The sequence below is a fragment of the Eufriesea mexicana genome, unplaced genomic scaffold, assembly GCF_001483705.2.
Source record: "Eufriesea mexicana isolate 0111107269 unplaced genomic scaffold, ASM148370v2 scaffold76, whole genome shotgun sequence".
In the NCBI taxonomy this organism is placed as follows: domain Eukaryota; kingdom Metazoa; phylum Arthropoda; class Insecta; order Hymenoptera; family Apidae; genus Eufriesea; species Eufriesea mexicana.
Genome location: NW_016908289.1, coordinates 761,376 through 782,227, shown reverse-complemented (window position 1 = coordinate 782,227; position 20,852 = coordinate 761,376). Strand labels below are relative to the sequence as shown.

The window sequence follows — 20,852 nt, the reverse complement described above, 5'->3', positions numbered from 1 at the left end:
ACCCACTGTGCCTATTTCAAAACTCTCGGTTTCATAATTTAGAACAAAAAATATCAATGAAACTCGACTCTGTAACATCCTCTATATGTATAAAATTAAAGTAAACTTTTATTGTTCACAAAATGTCAAAATCAAACGCTTACTACGCAGTCCTATTACATTGCAACACAGGTCGACAAACTACAAAACGTAGTAATCGTGAAATGCCATTCAAACATTGAGCATGTGTATCTAAACTATCCACAAATTCATCTTCTACCTAACACAAGTTATCCCTACCACTACTGTCTCTCGCAGAATCTATATCAAATCCAACGCAATACAGTCATCCATTACACAACGTCCAGTCATACATCGACACACCACAGCCTAGATGTCAAACCACCCCCGAGGATATTAATTCCCCGCGGGGGCATCGAACGTCTCACTGTGGTAGATCGAGCGTGGCACCCATCCGCGAGCATGCACGCCTACAGGATCGCGAGCTGAAAGCTGAGTCGGAAAAGAGGAGCAAAGGAAAGGAGCCACGAAGGCGGAGAAGAATAAGGCTGTTCACCACCGACGTTGCCTCCAGTCCAAGGCGAACTAGGAACAGAGACAGAAATAAAGAACAGCATCAACGAGAAGGACACCCAGACACCAGTGGGGTGGTGAGAAACAAAGTGGAGCGGGATAGAGGAATAGCCGGTTGAGCAAGCGAGACGAAAAAGCCAAGAAAAGGGAAGGGTGCAGAGACCTAGAGAGGGAGAGAAACAGAGAGGGGGTTGGTGGATCTAGCGAGCAGCGAGGGGTCGAGGGTGGCGCCGCAGGCCGCGCCGTCGCCCAGCATCCCTCGTTTCCACCCGCCCACCCTCGCGAAGGCGCACCCTCACGCCGAGAGTATCTGCTAGTCATACGCTGGCCCGTTGCGAGCCCGCCGATATACTGTGCCTCTGTCGTCCGCTTAGCTCACACACGTCCACGCTTTCCATATCGCATCGCTACTGCGTGCCACGTTGACCCAGTTTTAACGCGCGTATAGTTATTGTATCGCGACTCTTCATCGATGCGTGTGCGTTTCCGTAAAAATTTCCGGAGAAATAACACCGCCACAGTAATAGAAGGAACTGTTTGTGAAGGACAGGAGTCACAGTGAGAGGTGTTCGGTCGTAGTTGACAAGGACAGTCGTTGTTTCGTGGGGAACGAATAATACGAGTGCAGCAAAGGGAAGAGAAACGAAGAGAGCCATCGGCGCAGCGGCACGCGAAAGAATCCTTCCCCGAGCGACTCTCGCCCACATGGTCTCTGTTTTGCTTCTCCTACCTCCTCGCCGCCCCTATGTGGCTCCCTCTCGACTATTCATTCGGGCTAGACTAGCTCGCGTGTGACGAAGACACGCGATCATCACCTGGTCCCTCGTCATTGGCAGAGGTCTGTCATTCGGTCCTACGGCGTGTGTATCTCCTCTTAGTGAACGCGTGAAGGGGTGCCAGACGCCTCGTTTACACCCCACAGGCTACGTGCATCGTGACTGTGCGACGTTGCCCATAGTGAGACTCGAATGTCAGTGTAGTCACGTTGGAGTCATCGCTTCCTGTGTCGTCGCGCTAATTCTCTCGTCGTCGTTAATCTCTTTGAAATTGAGGTCCTGATTGTACGACGTGAATTGCAAGGGTAGTAACAGAGGAACATCTGAGAGATATTGTCGAAGAGGGTAGACATAGCAAAAGTTCACATTGTTCATTGCACTGATGAATTTCTGATCATTCATCGATGCGTCATAACTAGTTGGGTGATAATAGAGGAGTGAAGTTGGGGTAGCCAATGTTTAGTAGAGTAGAACAAGGGGACAAATAGAGGACAGTTCATCCTCCTGTGGACTAATCTATTCTACATCTCGGAGGTGAAACGGTAATCAATACGATGGAAATGTTCATGATAATAGGTATTTGTTTTCTATGCTATGAGATGTGCGATTTGATCAGGCGTTATGCCACACCGCAAACGACAGAGCCACACAGGTCGGTAGAAGCTTCCCAAGCACCACCTCCGCAACGTATATTCTCCATTTCCCACAGGATGCAGAACCGTCCAGCTCGTTGCTCTCAGTAAATCTCGCGATAATCCTTGTCTGTCTTCCTTTTGTTTTGCCAGACTTTTCATGTGTCTTGAAAGGAAATTGAACGTGCAACAGAAATACAGTAAACAGTCTTGAAGAAATCAATTTTGGTGAAAAGGTTTTGAGGAGAATAAAGAAGCGCTTTTGTTGGAGCCTGCTTGTATAAATTTACGACGTTTATAGGCCCCAAAATGATGGTCTGATCTTAACATTCGGATTAGACGTAACATCCTAATTTTGGGCAACTGGGCTAATCCGGACGAAGTGGAATTCGCGTTGCTCTGACAAATATACTTGGGCACGATAGAGTACATACCAAAATCAATCGATAGGGAAACGTCGTAAACGCTCTGATCATCCTCTCGATGGGATTCCTATCGATTAGACTTGCAACGAGGCCTTCCAGTGCTAGTCAGGTGGCTACAAGATCTGGACTCTAGACTATATCCCAGAGTGTTTCATTGCTGATTAAAATGTGTGCTCACGTAGAACCACGTGGGGGGTGAAAACGTTCTTTCTATGAGTGTTTTCTAAACTGCCAAAAATACAACATACCTTCGACAAAAGGGAGAAACAAGTTAGCTTGGTGCATCATCGAGTGGAAGGTGAAAGATTTCGGTGTATGTTGCTCGACCAAAAACTCGCGATCCTGGAGCTCCCCTCTTTGAAGAATGAACACGAAGCAACAATTTCTTTCGTGCTGGAATAAGCCTGATCCAAACAGTCTGCACGAAGATGCAGTACGCTTCGGCGACCCGCGGAAATTGAAAGGATCTCGATACGAGAGTGACTCGAAGGTCTAGAAACGTCAAATCGAAAACGTTCTCTATTTGGTCGATATCGTTTTGTATGTAACTGGGTTGAAGGTAGTCCAGAGCTGAATATTGGGTGCCTCGATATTCGTTGAGGCCCATGTAGACTTCTGTCGAGAAATGACGGAGTAATTGTACTGGAGTTGTTTTCGAATAGTATCAAATTACATTCATAATATATGTCAATGAATCTATAATTTCAAGTGTACGATTGTGAGAAGAATAATCATTGAAAAGTAGACCGTTCACAAGAGGAGGAGAAAGAGTCCGAAATTTCTTTCAAACGTGTGGTTTTCCTTCGAGGTTCAGATTGAACATAGAAGACACAAGAAGATCACGGAAGATTAAGAAGAGATGGACTCGTTGGAGCGACTGATAAGCTCAGGATCGCACCAGCCAACACTGACTGCAGCCACGCGGTCACAGAACGCCTTCGTGCAGGCCAATCTTTGCTCCGTGATAGGCCGGAAGGGTCGTCACCTGACTGGCACGTTTTGCTTAACAGGAGACACGATGGAGGGCATAATACAGTGTCTGGTGTTCCTGAAAGCATTTTCGGTAAGAGGATTCGCTGTTTTTGTCATTGCTCATCGGTTGAGCCGATGTACGCTTTTGTGTTTAAATGAATTAGTTGTGTACTTGTAACCCTAGGAATTTGGTTGTTAGAGGGTCACTCAATAGTGAGTTAATCTACAACGGAATGAATAATTTAATCTGCTTATCTGAAATTATGATAGTGTTAATTCTAAGCTAACTTTATAAGTTTAAGAAGTTTGCTATGAAGCAAATAAGTATTCATTTGCAAGCACGCAATTCAAAATTGTGATGAAAACCAAATCATAACAGTCCTACAGGACGAACTGTCAAAAAGTCCCTTTCATAGCATTACAGGTCTCAAAAGTTAGGCCTATTGTAGAGCTTTCGATTCTTCAAATCCTACAAAAAGTATTGTATTTTTATTTCTCTTGCTTATCAAATAGTAAAAGATTGTACTGTCAATCGATTTACATTTCAACAAAACACACTTGTCAAAGAGTCGAGTAGTCCTTGGGAAGTTTCTCTGGCGCCTGCATAGCTCGATTTGTTCGCGAGGAAAAAAGAACTGCTGAGGAAAGATGACGTACAACGAATACTGAACACTGATATCCCGGAAAGCTGTCCATTTAACGAACATACGAGTAGGCGATGGACAATGTTGAAATTGTTTAACCGGATATTCGCGAACCGTCTCGCGAAGAGCATGCTACTGCGGAACGCGATAATGACAGCAATACGTGCTCCGAGTAACCAGCTAATCTATGTATATGTGTATCGGTATAATTTGAATCGCAGAGAGTTCCCAATACCCTTTCACTGGAAAGTAGGATTAAGTTTTGGCTTGTTGAAACAGGCTTTAGCGTCTATCTCCGTTTTGACAGGATTTGTATGTTTCACACAGCGATACGTTACTGCTCTTTTAGTGGGCTGAGACTTCTTGTTTGTTTAGCAACACAATGCTCGTTTATGTAGAATTGTGTGATTCTAGTCATCGTAATTCTATTGTAGTATTTCGGATATTTTTTTATTTTTTATACCTTTTGATACTCTGTTTGATGAATGGTTTTTGGTTTTATGTAGGGTTATTAAAAGATGTTAGAGATTTTAAACAACTATTTATGTACAGTTTCTGAGAATATTTGTCTTGATATATATATCTTGAAACTAAATATACATTTAATATATTCAGTTTCGCGGATATGATGCAGTCTTCATTACTGTCCCTTGTTACTTTTGTGTTATTTTGTGTATTGAATCGAATGATACGTCATGATTATTGTTGCTGAGATATTTGACACAAATGAAATGTGATATGAATATAACAGTGTATTATTGGCATTGTATTTTATGCGAATCAGAAACTTTATTGATGTAGTATGTTCAAGGTTTTAATGAATATTGATTTGTGCATCATTGAGGTATTTCCTAGACCGTGTGAAATAATTTTGGTTATTCTACAGGATGTGAACAATTTTTTTTGCTAAAAATACTCTATAGTTATATAGAATTTATATTTTACTATACAAAATTTCCCATTTGCCTATTACTTTTCAATGCTTCTTTAAAAATTGAAATCCAGAAAATTATACTTCTCATTAATTCACATTTTTCACTTTTTACATGGAAGATTTTTAAAATTTAATACGCTGTAACCCAGTTTTATATTATCCTCTTGAACATTTCAAGAATATGGATTGTCATAACCTAAGTTATGTGTCTGACTTTATGCAAAAATTCGTAGCTTTATCACCTAATTTTGAAATTTCATATCTCCAAACCTAACAAGCTGCATTCCATTTTAAGTATGTCATACCAAGACCAAAAAGGCAATAAAATTGGACGTATGTTTTCCATTGCGATCTTGATACGTACATAAATTTTTTATAATACACTATATCCATTAAATGAATTATAAAACGAATGCAAACAGAATATTTGAACAGGTGGGGCACCTAACGTCACCTTCTTCATCTTCCATTCTTTATTCTCAAATACTTGACTGAACCCAAACACACTGCAACACGTCAGATAAATCCAATAGTACCAAGCAACAGCATCTCTAAATTCGCACGAAATTCCCACACATAACACACTCAAAAGAGACCTTCGATGCACTGTTTCGCACGAGACGTGTGCACACAGTCGTCGACAAAGGCGCTCCCAATACCTCGCATCGTAGAAATCGACTGGACATTTCGTTTACGGGACACTGCAATCTCCTGCCCTTTGAGTGGTGCCCTCTAGAACATCCGGTATCTCAGAACGACGGACCCTCTCACGCGGGGATAACGTACGGTGAGGCTTCCTTCCTTCCGACGAAACCGATTGTCTCCGAAGTGGAGACAAATCGAGTCACGAGACCGAACGATCGAGACCCCCCATCACCCGTCTACCTACGTCTACCGTAGACGCTAACTCACAAGCAAACGATGCGAGAATCCACTAGTGTCGGATAGTAGGTAATGAGAATGAGGTATCAAAATTATTCCGAAAATAAGGAGGTGGATGTTCCACGATCTAGGACGAAAGATCAGAGACTCAGTGAATCGCCTCACGTCTCAACGTCTTCCGTTTACACGCAAAAGAAATTTTTTGTGCCTCCAGTTCTGTCTCCGATCTGTGGGCCAACTGGGTCAAAGAATTTTAATCGCGTCGCCAAGATGCAAATTGCAGCGGGATCTTTTGCGCGGAATAATTCTCAGCCGAAAGCTGGCCGAACTAATTTTCCCGGATAACGGGCCAGGACTGGGCTTCTCCGGGGAATCCCCGCTTTTGGCTGACGTTGCTGTGGCGCGTACTTTCAGCTGTGCTCGCGGTAATTGTTTCGAATCGTACTGAAAGGGGACGGTCCGCGGGTGAATAGATTTATTGTTCATTGGTTGATGGTATTTTTGGCATATTTTGGTGCTGCTCAATGAAAATTAATATTTAAACCATGATCGTGGATTGAAAAGACGCGAGTAATAGGCGAATTAATTGTTTAATTATAATCGGTTATTTGATCTCGTAAATGCCTTAGTGATTAATAGAATATTTTATTAATAGATATCATTATTTAACTTTTAATGAGGTTTAAATGAAGTTTCATTTCTCAACTTAATGTGGCTAATTAATTAATGGAGACTAAATTTAAGATACGTTCGTGAAATTATAGCATTGATAAAATAAAAATATCCGTGCTTTCAAAGAAGGCAGAATGTGTGATAAAGTTGAACAAACTGATGGATTATTAGAAGAGTAAAATGTTAATAACGATTATAAATTTAGTAATTCAAATTTTGATAATAATGAGGATGATAAATACAGCTTACATAATTAAGATTATTCTACCTAATTATGACACGGTTTCAGACTAATAAAATTATAATAAAGTTTAAATAATATTGTAATATTAATCTTCTGCATTTTATAGGGAAGATAATTGCAGCTTATTGTAATTAAAATCATTCTGTCTTTTGATTCTATCGTGTTAAGTCTGACGTAATTCAGTATTGAAAGTTGGTATTAATTAATCTCATCAAATTTAATTATTAATTAATCATAAAATCATTATACATTTAAGTTATGTTATTATCAAGTGATCATAATTTTACCAGTTGTCGGCGTCTGTATATATTACGAACGTTTTAATTGAAGTCGATAATGTGAAATACTCATATGCATTACAAATGAGATTTTGATATTGATCATCAATCACCGTCAATATAACGTCCATGTGAATGCTGAGGATTAGAGTACTATTTCGTGTTAATTTTCTAAATTGCTTGGCTTTGTTTCAATAAGAATGATTATATACATCAGTTAGTAGTTCTATAATTCTGTATGCCATTATTTGCATGATCAAAAATTGAGTCGAAGACAAGAATTACAACCAATTTTTCCAATCTATAATTCAACTAAATATTTAACCTAAATTCTTTATTTTCAGTGTATAGAATTTTTCTACCTAATTAAAAGTTGAAGTTCTTTCAGCCTAAAACTCGGTATTTTATGCAGCAAATCACAGAACGCTTCATCACTGCTTGAAATCTGTATGTCATCAGTTGAAAAAGTTTGTAGTGTCAAGTCAAACATATCATAGGAAATCTCGCTTAGAAAGCTAACATGAGCGAAGGAAATAGAGGGTGAGACACGATTTAAACACCCTCTTCGACCCTCTGGTTCTAACTCGTTAACTTTTCGATTCTCACTTTTCAACGTTTTAGCTCTGATTGCACTCTTCTTGACTTTTTCACGGCTTCTCATCACTTTGCCGTGAAACTAAATATATACGTCGGTTCTTCAAAATTACACGTTACTTCTTGATAAACTTCTCATTCGTTTGGCCTTTTCCATTCATTCTCATTTAGCCATCCTTTCGCAGATGGCCGTTTTCACCTGTTTAAGTGATTCATGCTGCGATATAAATATGTTTCAAGTATAATCTGCTCCGTTAAACTATGCCATAATCAAACATATTACAAGTTGTTCTTCGCAAAATCTCATTTATTTTTTTCATTATTAAAAGTTTTACAAATTATCTTCCCATATATATATATATATATATGCGTATAACATTAAACAATAACTATCACTCATGAGTATACGTCACTTTATAGCATGCTAGTACTTATAGTAGGGTCGTACCAAAATTTATTTTCCCCAAATAATTTCTTCGGTTCCAAAGTAATATAAGAAATATTCCACTAAACCAACACCATAAGAACAAACGAAGGAAAACTTAAGAAAATCTGTTCCTCTTGCACGCTCAAGTTCTCAAAGACTCAGCTCCAATGTCCCATTTACCTCGACCAGGCATAGCCTAACGCAACATCAACGTTTCGCTTCCCGGAATACCCTGTTCTCATCGAGGGCCTTCAAACATATAGCCGCGGTGTGCTCTGTCCTGTCAGCGACGTCGTTGACGCTGGTCGCGTTCGCTCTGTGGCCGAGTGGCTGGCATTCTTCGTTTCCTTCGCACGGTAGAGACGAAGGTAGGTGACGATAACATCTCGACGAGAGGAGGCCTGCCTATGAATTTTTATCCGTTCTAGCCGCAGGCTACGGCCGTCTGAAACGAACGGATCGCGATGGCCCCCTATCAAGAAAAAACCACTTACCCCGACGAGCTCGTTTGACGATCAAAGTTATTGGCGTGGCGACGTAACGAGAGGGTTGCACCCGGGTGAATGAAGGAGGTCTGAGATGATGTAGCAGAAATCGGGCCTCTGTTTCGAGGGTCATACATCCTGTGCTGGAGGGAAGTTTACGTACGTCTTTGTGATGAGTGACGTGGTACGGTGGGATTTTGCTAATTTAATCCGAATGTCAGTTAGGGAGTAGTAGATTAATCTGTGGAGGTACAGGAGTGTGGAGGTCTAAAATGATAGAGATAGGTTTTATTATCAAGATATGATTTCATTTGAATATTCAATTATATTGACGTATTGATTCTGATGAGATTTGAGTTGAATTTGAGTTGCGTTTGAATTAGGATTGCGTCAGGTTCGAATTAAGCTTGAATTTAATTTGCGCTGGGTACAGCTTAGGTCCAGATTGAGTTTAATATAGATTTGAATTAAGATTCGGATGGATTTGAGTTTAGTTTGAGTTAAGTTTACATTTATTTTCGATTAGATTCAGGTCTGATATTTAGATAATCTTATAGAAACGTAAGTAGTATGTACTCTTTACTGACAGTGTCACATTTACGAGACTTTGGTCTTCCTTTGTCCCTAATTTCCTTGAAAAATGACCCGTAAAATGTCTTCTCTCGTTCAACGGAAATTTTATTCTTGGTAATTATTATGGATCACCTATACACTGGATGCTAAATGAAGACTAACTTAATATTAACTTAAGACTAACGAATCGCGTTCGATCAAGGTCTTTCTGCGCGGGATTCTCTCGTCAATCAAAAGAGTCCACGCTCAATATCGAGTTATGAATTTTCTGGAGATTCGAAGTTTTAGTATCGTAAAGTAAATTTCTCTGGAAATTCTACCGCCACTCGTCCTGCTTCCCTATCAGCACTGCTCTCCACTCTGTTACGTATAACTTCGTATCAATAAAGGTCCTGCTAAAGCGGGGGTGGTTTCGGGATTTAACGTCGACGAGATATTAATGTTCATCTGGTTAACGAGGGGAATGGATCGTGATATCATTTTTGAAATACTGACATTTTTGCTGGAAAAACGTGAATTCTGTTCTCCAATTCAATCGCTATTCCACTGCAGAAAACTAAGTTAGTCCTGATACGGAAACGATTTAAATTTCACTGGTATATGGATGTGAGGCTATTACAGAGGTAAATATTCCAACTTTTTTATCTCTTGTATTTTCCAGGTACTTCCGAGTTTTAATTTAAACATAGAATATGAGCCAAATTACACAAATACATTGACTATATGGAAGAGGATTCTTTAGCTCTGAAAAAGGTTCTAGAAAAAATGTCATATATGTATGAATATAACAACAATTGAAGAATTAAATTAAATCCGATTAATTTAATTTAATTTATAATGAAAATCTAATCCAATTAACTTTAGAGGAAGATTAATAAAATCATAATAGAGCTTTCAGAATCGCGGACGACACTTAATAATAGATATGCTATCCCCATTACACCCTCCTAATAAATTTCGAATCAAGGGTCAAATTAGTCCGTGCGAAATTAAGCGAAATAATCGGGCAACTTCGGCGTGAACCTTTCGAGAGATAAAGCGTATTTCTCAGTGCGGATATCAAGAAATAATTCACGCGGCTATTATCGAACGACACTGAATCCCGCTTTACCGGAGGAAAACCGAATCACTCTCGGCGAAAATCCCCAGCACTGCGTTCCGCGGGCTCGCTCGTTGTTTATTTAAAATTTCGAGCCGCTGGAAAATATACGACACAACCTATCGAACGTCGCTTCAAAATCGCGGTCGACTATCCTCGACCCACACCTCCAACCCTCCCACCTATTTACATTTGGAAAATCAAATCCGCGTTTCATGGAAATTTAATCATCCGATACCGTGGATTACTACGCACGACAACGCGAGCGTATCCGAGCTAAAAACACAGCAACGATGATGTTACGGTCGAAGTTGATTGGACGTAGATTGATGCTCGTTTTGGGAATGTAACAAGCAACAGCGTTTAAATTGTCGTTTTTCTTTCGTTTCGAATTTGTTAACTTTGGGGATTCTTAAAAGAGATATTCTATCCGTAATTTACAATCAATTTTAATTTTCAGTAATGAGTGCGTTTTTTAAAATGTTTAATAGTTGGACTTAGTCAAGAAGTATTGATATGGAGGGTTAAAAGCAACCTTTAATGGTTGTATACTCGACTTGAAAACAGCATTTTAGAGTAATTAGTATTTTAGAAAGTGATAGGCGGATAGGCAGATTTTCTTCAGAGAATAATAATGTCAGAACGCTTATAATAATTGGTGAAAATATATATACATACAGACACTGGTGATAAATTATCTCATTAAGCGTCAGAACCGATTAGTACCATGTTGACCTACTAATATTCTCAACAGTCTTGCTGTACATCGTAAAATGTCAAGCACTAGCAATAAAGACGGAAATTACTCTCAATCAACTTCTAATTTTAATTTAATTTCTCTACAACTAGTTACTTATACTCACTGTCAATTTAAAACCACTAAATTTTATTTAATAGCTCGAATATTTAGAAGAGCATTAATTCCTGTAAGCCAATAACACGCTCCAATAAAGGAGTACATTACGAAGCGACATCGTGTGGCATCGAGAGACACTAACCTGGTAGCCATAACCTCTAATATCGTTTCGCCAGTTCAACCAATTATACGGTATCACGTGAGTGATACGCTGCAACAAAAGGATCTTTTCCAAAGCGACATCTAGACACACAGCCTTCATCTTACAATTAACCAATCATCCAATATCTTATCGTCAGCTGAAATATCATTATGTAATACAAAAATATTAAATCATATTTACACCCATATTAAGCTATACACTCACCAAACTAAACTGTATACGACGAAAATATCTCATCTGACAACGTATGATACAGAAACATTAATTACCTTGTCGCGAGGCTAACCCCACGACGCGTCAGTTCAAGATAATTAAAGAAGCCAGCTTTTGTAACACACCAATGGCGGCGCTGCCTGCTCTTTCCTTCGGGAACTACGGCCGACTACGCGCTGAAACTTTGCCGATATTTCAGGCGTGCATAGGGCAAAGGAGAGACGGGGGGAGATGGTTCACTTTCCCGTATGCGGCTGAGGGACGTTATTTCCCGATTCCGCTCGGATGTGCGCATCTGCGACAGCCGTTCGTGTCTCGAAGGGAACACGGTTGGGTCTCCGAGACTTGACCTCGTTCCAGGTGTTCTGCCAGTCTATCTTACTCTCTCCTACTTCCGTCTCCTTCTCCGTCTTGAATCTTGTGCGGGGCGTTCTCGTAATAATAGATTTATATGCATAGCTTTCCGCGAGCGGTACAGGTGGTTACGCGACTATAGGGTCGCGGTGTGTAAACCGCTCCTCACGACTTCGGTAATGTACGAGCGCAATAATTGTATTTCAAATGGCGGCGTGCTGACATGTCAGACAGAGAGAAATTTCGCCGCGAAATCTTGGTATTCATCAGCGAGACGCTTCGTTTAACGACGATTTTAGGGGTTCGAGAGTTTTGATTATCGCGCAAATAGCATGCTGCCTCAACGTACGGTAGGTCGAGAGAGCGATGCGATTTGGAGGTTCGGTTCTTTCACGCATGGTAACGAAGAGAGAAGATGTTCTGAATTTTGTTTTGGATTCTGTGTTTCTTATTTGACCTTTGTGCACCTCTTTTGTGAATTTTCTAGTTTTGCACTGTACATGACAGTTTGAAGGGGCCATGAGAATGTAAAAAGAACTAAGTATTGTTTAATCCTGAAGGTTCTTTCTTTTGAAAGATCAAGTTTGCTGGAATTAGAGAATTAGAAAATAAACAGCATACGTATGAGGTTTTGCAAGGGCAATATTACTGTATACTATTAATGAAAGCAAAAGAATTGATATAGGAATTTTTTAACCAAATTGTAATCTTTATTTGGTAATATAATGCTATATTTGAAGAATTATGTTTATTTAATTCTGAATATAATTTTATCTTATAAATTTCATTGTATTCTTTGTCTGTAGGATTAATTCAAAATTAGATTGGAATATTTTTAGATGAATAAACTAATCACGACTAAACCAATGCCTAAATATAGAATGAAAGAGGCTGTTTGTACTTATTGTAGTTAATTAGAGTTTTTCTGGAGCAGTAAAGGAATGTTCAAAATCCCGATTATAATATGGTATAAACTCATAAGCCTATTCATCCAGAAGACTGGAGTTTTCTAACAATGCATGAACCCTCTACCGTATCCACGATGAGAAAATCATGTAGGTCAGTGAGCTAGAAAATTTGCTTTTCGTCACTCTTGGATGCCAAGGACTCGAGTCATTCCTAGTTCGTTCCTAGCGTATGACGTCAAAAATACAGTGAATGATTTCAAGTGGTTTCATCAGTTTCCTGTATGGGAAATTTAGATTAAATTTAATCTCGATGCAATTTATAATTTCTTCAATTCATATAATTCGATATATTTTCAATATAATGCTACCCATTTGTATCAACTTACATCTTTATTAAGTATTTATCTTACCCATATACATATAGAACATATTAAATAATTTTCACACAAATCTACTTCTATATTTTTCCATGTATACTGTCTTCCATATTGCATATGAAATTCATCATCTATTTATTTATAAATCAAACAATCTATCCAACCATAATTCACCAATATCAATACCAATTAGTCAATTAATTCGACTAAAACAAATAAAAGAACTAAAATTCATAAGAATTTGATCCACTATCTGCACAAAGTGTTGAACAAATTTCTCGTTTCACTGTTTCCAAAGAACTATAAAATATCAAACCCAAGTACCAATGGTAATACGTTAAAACGATGTCGCTTTATAAGAAGAGGAAAGTCGTCTTATCACGACAAGCGTCTTCCCGCCTCCATAACAAGAAGCTTAAACGATTTGGATGCCGGAAAGACTTGATTCAAAGAGGAACGACTCGCGGAACCACGAAGTTGCTATTTTGCAAATAGCGCGACGTTTTCACACCAATGGCGTCGAACCTGCAGGTTGCACGTAATTGATCGGAACTTTCCACGGTTGAAATCTTTTTACGGATTACGTGTCGAGCGTGCAGATAGCTCGTTTCGAACGTGTCCCCGCGGCAAACTCGACAGAGCGAGCTCACGAAGAAATATACGCGGGCTCGATGGCCCGTTCGATATTAGATATATAATTTAATAACGTACCCGTACACATATAGGTCAAACGCTGTTCCCCTCCGGCCCCTTTATTTCGCCACCCCCGCTTTCCTTGACTTCCGAGTATGACGTATTTCGTGCGGATATCGTGGACCGTGTGTGCTCGATAAACCGAATATTCCAGGGTGTATTTATCGAGGATGGCGAGTGGAGAATTTCATCGTACGATTCGAAACGTCATCGCATTAAATTTTGCTCATTACTGAATTCTGGGATTAGTTACATTTCGTGGTTCTCACGGTGGCAATGCCGATTTTTTCTGATTCATTTGTGCGTAATGAGAGGATTTTTTATTCTGTTTCTCTCCTCCTTTAAAATTTTTAAATTTGAAATTTCCAGTTCGTGTCATTCTGATTTATTGCTCTTTGGATCATAGATTTTCCTGCCAATTTTAAATGGATACTGCCCATGCACTTATATATCATACAAATTATAGTTTGGTCACGTTGGAAATGATTAGGTTACGTAAAATTATAATCACGCATTATAATTGCTTTTACCGAACATTTGAACTGTGTAATAAGTGAAATTTATAACTGAAATTGATTGTAAATTCCTCGTGTAATTGCTTTCAATTATGCCACTGTGATTTGATGAAGAGCGTGGTTGAGTTACTCACGAGATCGCTGGAAATTGAAGTGGATGTTACAAATAGTATTGTTTTTGGTAATTTCTGTGTAAACTAGTTCAGGAAAGCATAATTAACGGAATCTGATAATTTATTGCATATTTTATACAAGATTAAATACACCAACAAATATATTTTATACATATCAGTCGATATAAACTTATATACTTTATTCAAAAATATACAAGCCCCACCGAAAAAAATTTCTCATAAAAATTCATAATAATTTTTTCTACTGTAGTATATATATTCTATATTAATGTAACTAGTAAAAAATAAAAGGTTTAAATATCATATTGATTCATCTTTTACTGCTTATATTAGTCTTCAGAGAATTTTCCACTGAACTCACTAGCGCCACCATAACCTGTATCTCCAGTGAATGAATGAACAATAAATATCGTATACATCATTGCATTATGAGTATATCCTTTTGATAAATAATTTAAATTCAAACCACAAAACCTGCTTCAAGAATTGTCGAAGATAGTGACCAATTTCAAGGCAAAACCTCTGCAATTTTCCAAGGCACCACTATACTTTCTTACATATTATACTAACCATATCTAAAACTCTTCCAATCCTGATTTTTTATATTCACAAAACTCTTCCAAATAAAATCGTAAAATCAATCTAGCCAAACACATGTTTCACATGTCATCGTATTACTTATTTGCTTGATTCTAATTAAAAATTTTTCAAATTATATAAAAATCAATCACGAGGCAAACGCAGCGTGACTGAAAATGTGGTTGGGTCGCAAGCTGGCCGGCGAATGGCAAACAGAAACGAACGTCGAAATTTCAGGCAATGTGAATGTGGTTCAGAAGCTCCCTCGGTGTTGTTTTTGCTGGGCAAACGGCAAACGACATCGACGGTTTCATTTAGCGGATGCGCAAACACCCATCCGCTGCCAATAAACACGGCCGACTCTTGGTGGTTGGTCACTTAAGTATTCAAAGCCCGTTCGAATTCTGCGATGCTTTCAATCTGGCTTGTTCGCGGCTGTAGAAAGCTATTCGTATTAACGTTCTGTCAGGAAACTGTCTGGTCGCGAAACGTGCAATAGATGAATTACATTAAACGCGATGATACATTCCAGTACTTCAGGAGCGTATGGATATCTTCTACTAAAAGCAAGTTTTTGGTAAATGTCTTCTTAACTTCGTTTGAATTTTTATATACAGAGTGGTCAAAGAGAAAAGAATCTGTATCTGAGAATTAAAATATTTCTTATTGACAACTTGGTGCTATGAGACATCTTTGGTTCTGTGCAGAAATGAGAAGGAAATTCTCATAGTCAAAGGAATAGGCGTGCGATTGCTCATTTTTGTATACAAAATTAATTCTGTTCATGTCCATGTCCATGGTGTACATACACGAGTTAATAATGTACAGAATTTTTGTTTTCGCCTGAAAGTGTTAGCTGTCATAATCCCTCAAATGGGATGTAGCATCTGACAAGGAAAGGACTGAATAGGATAAAGTGATATTGGGGATACAGAGCATTGGCGTAGGCTTAGAACTTGATACTTCTTATAGAAGATTTATCCATTTATTGTACGCATGTTTTGTTCAAAATGTCACCTTAAAAACGATCCATCGATCGCTTCTACTCTGCTCTAAGCCCTTCTCCAGTTTCCAGCCTTGCAACCTGGCTATAAATTTAATAACCTCGTCATGAATCCTTCAGAAGAGGTTCAAATTCAAAGAAGTCCTGTCATGCGCATCAGAAAATTAATCTCGCGGGGCAATTTCCATTGCGTGTCTCCTGGAGGAGCCCGCAGATCACACGCCGCTTTGCTTAAACCGGCGGGCGAAAAATGGTAAAACACGTTGGGGCACTGAAGAAGTCGATACGGCTCGCCGAGCCTCAAAAGCTACGGGACCTAGATTCAGGTCTCGCGAGGATCTCGCATTTTGCACGATCGGTGGATTCATTAAAAACGATGAGCTCTCGATTCGCAATTGCGAGTGCTAAATTTAAGACAGGACCACATCTCTTGTCCTCCTTTATCTCTGCCAATCCCGAACCAAACTTTAATTACTACATGCCTGCCATTAAATTGAGTCAGATCTCTGAGTCCACCTAACATGTCGATCAAGGTGACCACCGAATTATAAAAATGGAGACTATTGTGGATGCTCACCAGCGTCACACATGGAATTTGTATCTGATTGCCTTAGTGCAGGTGCTTCGAATTGATTCCTCGTTGTTCCAGGCCATTCAACTAATTAGACACGTGATTAAATGAAGGTACAAGTTGGGTGAAGGTGCTTTGATTGATGATGAATGTGTACTATAATTTTAACTTCTGGGCTACGTCTGAGGATGAAAGTCAATGTTTCATTCCAGATTCAGTTGCATGAATGATTGTATGTGGGTTAGGTTTGGCTGACATCGTGCCTAGAAAATAAAATTAACGATAGAGATGGACGAATCTGGTACCTTCTACAAGTACTGACTAGAAACATCGGCTTTGTAATCAGGGCCTTTGTTAGTTACTGTATATAAGGCAGGGTTATGCACTTCCAATGCATTAGCCACTTTAGTTATCGACGTATCATAAATCTGAGATTATGTCACGGTAGTCAACAGGCCCGTTAACTTGGAACCCCATTGTGTGTGTCCCTTTCTGTAAAAGTGGAGAATGGAACGTCAGCCGTTAATCCACTGGATTATAAGGTGTTCCATCAACTTCGTAATGACACAGAGTTTTTATTATATACATAACTTTGAATGTTAATTTTGGTAAATGGCTGAAAGAAAATATACCATATTTTATCTGATCTTGTTTCTGAAGTTTTAAAGTACCTCTGAGTTCGGATATTCCTGTTCCTACTTATCTCACGATGGAGGATAGTTATAAGCCCCAAAGATGAGTGTTCTCGAAGAATCTAAAGTAAATGATCAATTTATCATATCGTCACGCGCCTTTACTTATTATAATAAATGTATATTATAATATTCATTCATTTTAAAATTAAAAGCGTAAAAGCATTTATGGTAACAAAAGCTGGAAGCTTGTTGTGTAACATATGTTGTTGTATTTCGAGTATTCTTTCCATACAATGAAAGAATTTGGAAAATTAACTATAGTTCAACTTTGTTAACATGATTTGTCTTTGTAGATGTAATCCGCCGTAATTTTTATCCTCGTTTATTCCCATAATTCGTTTCATGCTGTTGTAAAATTGTCACGAGTTGACGTAATATAATTAACGAAGTTATAAGTTTGAAAATCCCAAAGTTCTAAATTACGGAGTTTTAATAATTCTAGAGTTTAGGGGCAACTGTTCTGTAATTTGGTTGGAAAGTAAAACGTGAGAAAAATTATCGAAGTTTTCCACACATAATCTCGTATCTTTCATTAAATAATAGGCGGCGTTGAAACTTAATTTATCACAAGATCTCATCCATACTTTTAGCCCTTTATTAATTAGAAATTAAATATAAGTTAACTAAAAGTAATAAAATGCATTTAAAAAAAAATGGCACCATTGGAATATATTAAAAATAAGTGATATACAATTACCAAATTACGAAAGCAACAGAGAATTTGTGCTCATAAACTCAATAAATACGAGTAATATCCCTTCAAATTCATCCATTCGACTATTTGATTTCCTGATAAACTTTTGTTTAAACCTAATTAAGTTTCCGCGATTGACTAATAACGTCACAACAATAAGTTCCATGCATTTGTCGAAATTGGTTGCTCCACTACGTGTTACTAGCAATTTATGATACATATATCTTCACTTAGATATCGACTGTTTCTCGGTATACATAGTATTTGGGAAATTTGTATGTACTACTAAAGTAACTGTGATTTAAAGGCCAATGTGGAGGTGGCTATCGTAGGTTCATAAAGTCGTTACGAGGTTGCCTTTATGGAAGGTGAACTACGTCTGGAAAATACGTCATGATCAAACAATTTACTAATATTAGATCATTTTTTAAGAGCATATACTTTAATCAGAAAATTACAAACAAGAAGGCAACAAAATTTTTGATTCTTTGTAACTATTTCAGCCGTTTATAACTAGCTATTATAGGTACGTATATAAAAAAAATATTGTAGTATTATAAAATTGACTTTTAAAAACTGATATAGCAATAACAAAATTTGTAAAAATATTTGGTTGATTAGTAACTTATTTACTTTCCAATAATAAAATTATACTCAAGAAAGAAAGAAAGAGTTGAAAGCGAAGTCTTCGTAAATAACAATTTAAAAAGGAATCGAAATATTTAATTGCATTCTCTCTATCAAATGAAAAATTTGTTCTTACCTTCAAAAATTGTACGAAAAGTATCATGTATTAAATTAACATAAACATATCCACAATTTTCACTAAAATCCACATAACTTCATTCTAAATGACGAGAATGTCGAAACAGTTATTTATATACGTCAGCGATCGAAGTGCCACCGTTCCGTCACCACAGGAAATCCCTCTTACTGCCTACGTCGAGGCACACCGCGGATTTATTCGTTTCAGCTGGTAGAAAAAATTCGTTTCTCCCCTGAACCCCGACCGATGATTTTTCATTTCGAATGCGGTTCCCCGTAAGGCGGGTCCTCGGGAGAACAGCTCGTTTCGCGCGAGTCGTTGCCCTCTCGCGGTTGGCTGCCACTCGCAGCGAGTGCTTTTCATCTTCGCGAACGCAAACAAACCACGGGAACCACCGCGTTATTAATCTCCGGATTATCAAGTAGGCAGCTCGAACGTCCGACTCCAGGGAATATTTTGGCTGAATTTCGTGGGATACTGCGGTGGTTTTGTACTCGACCCAGACGCGAATAGACCTCGTCCAAGAAACACTAGCGTCACCAGCTAATTACTTTTTCAAAGCAGGACTTGTTGATTCCTCCTGCCGTGTGTTGCTGAGAACCATGCGAAATACGAATCTCCTTTGTTGTGTCCCGATAAGCCTGCCTCTTCTGATACAAGCGTGAAATAGCTCACATGTATTCTCCTTGTTGGCTATGATGATTATTTCACGAATCAGGAGATGTAGCAGTGCGTGAGCGAGAGCGTGGATTGATCATATTGAGAGAGGGAGGGGGGAGAGAGAGGGAGAGAGGGAGGGAGGGAGAGAGAGAGAGAGAGAAATATAATGATAATAAGAGCATTGGCATAGACTAAGAAAGGGCTTGGATTTATGTTATTATGGTGTCTGTCAGATATAGGGATCCCAGGATTATGTCAACGTGTGTCAGGATTGTGTGTTATGGTTTTAGAGCAGAATTAAGCCGATTAGAGCAGGGTATTCGGGTCTAGTATTCTGCGTTATCGTATAAAATATTCTCCGTTATAAAGGCACAGTGTATCAGTAATGCACACTATCTGCTTAGGTGATACAGTTTAATACTTCTACAAATGGGCCGATGTAATCTAGTCGTGACTTACTCGGCATGTGGAGGATTAAAGTGAGAAACAGAGAAAACAAAGAAGTACATCGGATGAGGCTTCCCGACCGACAGACTCCATATTTAGATACATTATTCTTATAAAGTTTTAATTTATGTCGAATATAATCATTTTAATAGTAAGAGTCTTAACAATTTCACTCAAGCTACCTCGAGATGATAAAGTGGAAGGTATATACGTCGTTTTTAATCATTTTTGTAGTTTGTCAACCGTAGATAAAAGAGTTTGCTTCGAGCGAACAGTTACAGGAAGTGATGGAAGTATCTCGGTGTCATTTAAGTAGATTGATTGGTGTCGAATTAGGTATATTATGTGAAGAAGGAAGTTACTTAGATGCCGGAGATGGGAAATGAAATTTCGAGTTTCGAGTCATTCGTTGGGGGAGTGGAATTCCGTGAAGCAATAAAGGTTACGTATCCGGGTAGAAAGAGCTCGTTTCACGAAATTAAGGTTCGTTTCGGAAGTACGTCGTCCGAGCTCGTCTACGAGGTTCGAGGAACGTTCAGCAGAATTGAATTTAGCGTGGAAAACAATAAGCTTCTGGTGAGGGTGGCGCACAGCATGAGGAGATATCTACTAGGTTATTTTGAATTAATGGAACACTCATTCGACTGCTTCCGAATTTCGTGCTAGTTCAACAAATATTATGCTAGTAATGTTACAATATGTACAATATATAATATATGACAATGAAATATATATTTAAAATTTGAATGTGTGTGGAATAACGTTGTAGTCACATTTTCCATTAAACAAATCATAGAAATGAAAATTTGGTGAACTGGATCGAAGAGGGGAAAGAATAATTTATATTCTTATACAAATTTGGAACAGAAACATTGAGTTTGAAGACTGTCAAGTTATTCAATATGCGAATCTCATTATTGATTACATGATTCATACAGCTTATGTCACAAGTGTTGGTTCAAATTAAAATCACGTGCCCGAGGACAATGACTTTAGTATGATATAAAGATCTAT

At 38.5% G+C, this 20,852-nt stretch overlaps 1 protein-coding gene across 2 annotated transcripts in view; it reads left to right on the top strand.

Annotated features, from left to right (window-relative positions):
* The window catches only part of LOC108555118 (neurobeachin), a 279,010-nt gene that overhangs the window by 241,461 nt on the left and 16,697 nt on the right, over window positions 1-20,852 (top strand). Inside the window, exon 1 of one of the 2 annotated variants that reach the window (XM_017910639.1) lies at window positions 3,131-3,469. The exons of the other annotated variant lie outside the window; for it this stretch is intronic. Within the exon in view, the coding sequence (XP_017766128.1) occupies window positions 3,266-3,469 (204 nt within the window). The 5' untranslated portion in view covers window positions 3,131-3,265. Of the gene's footprint in view, window positions 1-3,130; window positions 3,470-20,852 lie in introns of those variants that run through there. 2 annotated transcript variants of the gene reach the window in all.